The sequence below is a fragment of the Scylla paramamosain genome, chromosome 49 (assembly GCF_035594125.1).
Source record: "Scylla paramamosain isolate STU-SP2022 chromosome 49, ASM3559412v1, whole genome shotgun sequence".
NCBI classification, from domain to species: domain Eukaryota; kingdom Metazoa; phylum Arthropoda; class Malacostraca; order Decapoda; family Portunidae; genus Scylla; species Scylla paramamosain.
Window position 1 is genome coordinate 1,910,001 of NC_087199.1, and position 5,000 is coordinate 1,915,000.

Consider the following 5,000-nt stretch of genomic DNA (forward strand, 5'->3'; position numbering starts at 1 on the left):
CTCTCTCTCTCTCTCTCTCTCTCTCTCTCTCTCTCTCTCTCTCTCTCTCTCTCTTTCTCTTTCTCACCCATATCTCTCTTCCTCTCTCATTCCCTCTCCCTCTCTCTCTCCAACAGTCAGTCTGAGGACACCCCTGGCATGCCGTCAGACACCACCTACTCCTACTCCTTCGCCTGGAGAGATAAGGTAGTGGACAGCTCAGCCTTCAGCATCCCCTGGGGCCACGATAACCCAAAGTGAGTGTTTGTGTGTTTGTGTGTGGGTGTGTGTGTGTGTTTGTGTGTCTCGTTTGTTCGTTTTGGTGTGTTTGTTTGTTTGTGTTGATGTGGTGGTTGTGTTTTGGTCGGTTCTTGTATATTTGAATTTGTGTGTTTGTGTGTGTGTTTGTGTGTCTCGTTTGTTTGTTTTGGTGTGTTTGTTTGTTTGTGTTGATGTGGTGGTTGTGTTTTGGACGGTTCTTATATATTTGAATTTGTGTTTGTGTGTCTGTCTGTGTGTGTGTATGTATGTATGGATTTATATATAATTTTCACCTATTTTTCTCTCTGTCACAGTAGTAGTAGTAGTAGTAGTAGTAGTAGTAAGTAACCATCCTAACCTATTCTAACCACACAGAACCATCCCAGTGGAGTCAACAATCCGATTGGCCGACACAGTGTCAGTCGGCGCGTACCGATTGGCCGGTGAGCTGAAGGAGGAATTTGACGACTTCACGCCCTTCTCTGGGGACGAGCAGCCTAACGAGGGGGAGGTGAAGCTGCACGGGGGGATGTACTACCTAACGAGGGACATCTACAACCCTGATATTGGCGATTTAAGGATCCAGTTCTATTTTGCTGGCAAGGCTGGAGAAATGGTGAGTGTGGGGAGTTTGCGGTGTTTAGGACGGTATTGGGGTGTTTGGGGGGTGTTTGAGGGTGTTTTGGGTGTGTATTGGGGTGATTGGGGGTGTTTTGGGGGTGTTTGGGGAGTTTGAGGGTGTTTGGGGAGGGTATTGGGGTGTTTGAGGGTGTTTGGGGAGGGTATTGGGGTGTTTTGGGGGTGTTTGGGGGTGTTTGGGGAGTGTAGTTTTGGGGTGTTTGGGAGGGTATTGGGGTGTTTGAGGGTGTTTGGGGAGTGTTTTGGGGTGTTTGAGGGTGTTTGGGGTGTTTGGGGAGTGTTTTGGAGTGTTTTGGGGTGTTTGGGGTGTTTGGGGAGTGTATTGGGGTGTTTGGGGTGTTTGGGGAGTGTATTGGGATGTTTGGGGGTGATTGGGGAGTGTATTGGGGTGTTTTGGGGTGTTTTGGTGTATTTTCTGTGTTTGGGAGTTGTTTATTAATTTTTTTTTGTGGGTGTGTGTTTATGAGTGAAATGTTTGTTTGTGTGTGTATGTGTGTATGTGTTAAAGAAAGGGTTATTATTATTATTATTATTATTATTATTATTATTATTATTATTATTATTATTATTATTATTATTATTATTTATTTATTTACTTTTTTCTATTATGAGGGAAATTATTGTGTGTGTGTGTGTGTGTGTGTGTGTGTGATAGAAACACCATTTTATTATGTTTATTTTATGTGTACATGACAAAAACATTAATTATTTTGTGTATTTACAATGTTACAATACAACCAACACCTTTTCTGCCAACACCTCCTTCTGCTGCCCCTCCTACAGGTATCAGTGGTGGGGCAGCAACGCGGGGACACCCTTCACCCCTACCCGACCTCCACCGGCCAGGAACTCCTTATCGTGCGCACTGGTAAACTATCTGTAGAAGAAATGTTTTCCTCAGAGCACGCCATTAATAGGGGCCTGACGTGGGGGATGAGGATGGCTGGCTGGTTCCTCCTCTTCCTGGGCCTCTCCTGTCTCTCTCATATTGTGCACACGCTGGGTAAGTGTCCCTGTGGGTGTGCCGGACTGCTTTGGGCCGCTTGGGTGTAATTAGAAGGGTGTTTTAATTGTTTTGGGTGTTTTTCAAAGGTGTTTTTGTTATTTTAGGTGTTTTTTAGAGGGATTTACTTTGTGTTTGTGTTTATAAGTGTTTGGGGTGCTTTTTTTTTTAAGGGTTATCGTATTGTATAGTGTTTAAGAAAGTTTTATAGCTCTTTCTGCAAGTTTTTGTTTAATTACCGTTTTTATATATTAACATGTATTTCACCCTAAACCCTCCTAAGTATCCCTAAAAAACACACACAGAAACCTTAAAACACCCCTGAAAACCCAAATAAACCCTTAAAAACCCCATCTCTTGCAGTTTCCAGCTCTGCATTGATGCGTGACGTGGTGGCGCTGGGCTTAGGATCCGCGAACCTCACCATTAGCATGACCACGTCCCTGGTGATCGTCGGCGGAGCTTGGGCCATCTACCGCCCTGGCCTGGCTCTACTCATTCTTATTGTCGCCTTTCTCCCCTTCATCAGAGCCGCAGCTAAGCATGGGCCGCGTCAGGGAGGGGCTAGGGGCGCGGCAGGGGTGGCTAGGGGGTCACAGAATAGGGGTGATAAACGGGCGGCTTAGAGAGGGGGAGAGGGAGGGAGATAGGGAGAAAGAGAAAATGGATGATTCGGGGTTTGTGAGAGAGCACGTTTGTTTTTGTATGGGTGACTTAAGGATTTATTTATTTATTTATTTATTTATTTATTTATTTATTTATTTATTTATTTATTTATTTTGTGTTATGAGGAAAGTAATATTGCTTGTTTATTTATTTATTTATTTTGTTGTGAGGAAAGTAATATTGCTTGTTTATTTATTTATTTATCTATTTTTTTGTGTTATGAGGAAAGTAATATTGCTTGTTTATTTATTTATTTATTTTGTTTATACGAGAGAAGTGTATCTTGCGTGTTCGTGTGAATTTTTTTTTCTTTTTAGTGAGAATTGTTTAGTTTGTTTTTTCTTCGATAATTATGTTTTTGTGTGTTTTTTTGCGTAAATGTGTGTGTGTGTGTGTGTGATTGAGAGATGTTTGTTTGTGTGTATGTGCGTGAGAAAGAGATGCTTGTGTTTGTTCGTGTTTGAGAGAGAGAGAGAGTGAGAGTAGGAAGTTATTGTGTGTGTGTGTGTGTGTGTGTGTGTGTGTGTGTGTGTGAGTGAAAGATAATATAAAATAATTAAGATTTTAGGAATAAGAAAATAATAGGATGTAGTTTTATTTATTTATTTATGTAGTTTGTTAGTTCGATAGTTGGTTAGCGCAATAATGAATGTAAGATATAATATTAAGGATCTTTACAGCATTCATAATAATAATAATAATAATAATAATAATAATAACTTTTCTCTGTATTTTTAAAGAGACATTTTGTATAAGAGAATAAATAATAATAATAATAATAATAATAATAATAATAATTCAGTATTACCATTTTTTTATCTATTTATTTATTTATTTTTATTTTACAATTATTAATGTTTCGCCATACGTATTATTAGTGAATTACATAGTTCTGTACATGATATATATTGTTTTTAGGTAAAGTTACGTATGCTAACATAATTTGCATACATATTTTGATCATTCACCTTGTACGTATTTTTATTATTATTATTATTATTATTATTATTATTATTATTATTATTATTATTATTATTATTTCCTATTTATTTATTCACTATTATTTATTTATTATCTTCCTAATACACTATTTTTTTGCATATTTGAATCATACTTACATGCGATGAGTCAGTATGTCTGTATGTATGTATGTCTCGTTTATTTAATCTCAATTATTTAATTTTAGTACTTAATTTATTTCTCGTACTTACAATATACTAATTAATTTATCTCTTTTTATTAATGTATTTGTCTTCTATATATATTTGTAGCTCATTTGCCTTTCATCTTAATGTTATTGTCGTACACTCGCCAAGAAATGAAAACTATCGTACATGAACCGGTGATTATTGTACTTGACTAATTAATGTACTTATTTTATGAGTTAATTTATTTATTTGTGTTTTTGTAATATATATATTTGTAGTTCATTTGCCTTTCATTATCGTACACTCGCCAAGAAATGAAAACTATCGTACATGAACTTATAATTAATGTACTTTAGTAATTAATGTACCTATTTTATGAGTTTATTTACTTATTTAACGTATATATATTTGTAATTTATTTGCCTTCTATCTATTATTATTATTATCGCACATTTCCTCAAAACTGAAAAATATCGTACATGAAATTATAATTATTGTACTTTACTAATTAATCTACCTATTTTATGAGTTTATTTATTTATTTAACTTGTATATATTTGTAGTTCATTTGCCTTCCAACAATTATTAATATTATCGCACACTCGCCAAAACTGAAAACTATCGTACATCCACCGGTGATTATCGTACTTTATTAATTAATGTATCTATATTTACGAACTGATTTATTTATCTTATTCATTTGTCGTTATTTTATATGTCTTGTATGTATAGATAGTTATTTCATTGTCTTTTAATCTACTAGCATTTCCAAGACTCAGAACTTTCGTACATAGGTGGTAATTATTGTACCTCATCAATATATCCCTCTTTTTAATATCGTTTGTATTTATTTATATTTATTTCATTGTCTTTTAATCTACTAGCATTTCCAAGACTCAGAACTCTCGTACATAGGTGGTAATTATTGTACCTCATCAATATATCCCCCTTTTTAATATCGTTTGTATTTATTTATATTTATTTAATTGTATTTTAATTTACTAGCATTTCCAAGACTCAGAACTCAAGTACATAGGTGGTAATTGTTGTACCTCACCAATATATCCCTCTTTTTAATATCGTTTGTATTTATTTATATTTATTTCATTGTCTTTTAATCTACTAGCATTTCCAAGACTCAGAACTTTTGTACATAGGTGGTAATTATTGTACATCACCAATATATCCCCCTTTTTAGTATCGTTTGTACTGATTTATATTTATTTCATTGTCTTTAGCCCCTTATTAATATTTTCTCGTTACTTCCTTATTTATTTCATCTTATTTCATTGTTATTTATTCCA

At 35.1% G+C, this 5,000-nt stretch overlaps 1 protein-coding gene across 2 annotated transcripts in view; it reads left to right on the top strand.

The window, feature by feature from the left end:
* LOC135095403 (transmembrane protein 43 homolog) overlaps positions 1–4,307 on the top strand; it is a 7,372-nt gene extending 3,065 nt beyond the window's left edge. For both annotated transcript variants that reach the window (XM_063996207.1, XM_063996206.1), the window contains 4 exons: positions 117–236; positions 616–856; positions 1,663–1,882; positions 2,246–4,307. In XM_063996207.1, coding sequence (XP_063852277.1) covers positions 117–236; positions 616–856; positions 1,663–1,882; positions 2,246–2,508 — 844 coding nt within the window. In that variant the 3' untranslated portion in view covers positions 2,509–4,307. The remainder of the gene's footprint in view (positions 1–116; positions 237–615; positions 857–1,662; positions 1,883–2,245) is intronic.
* The last annotated feature ends 693 nt before the right edge of the window (positions 4,308–5,000 follow it).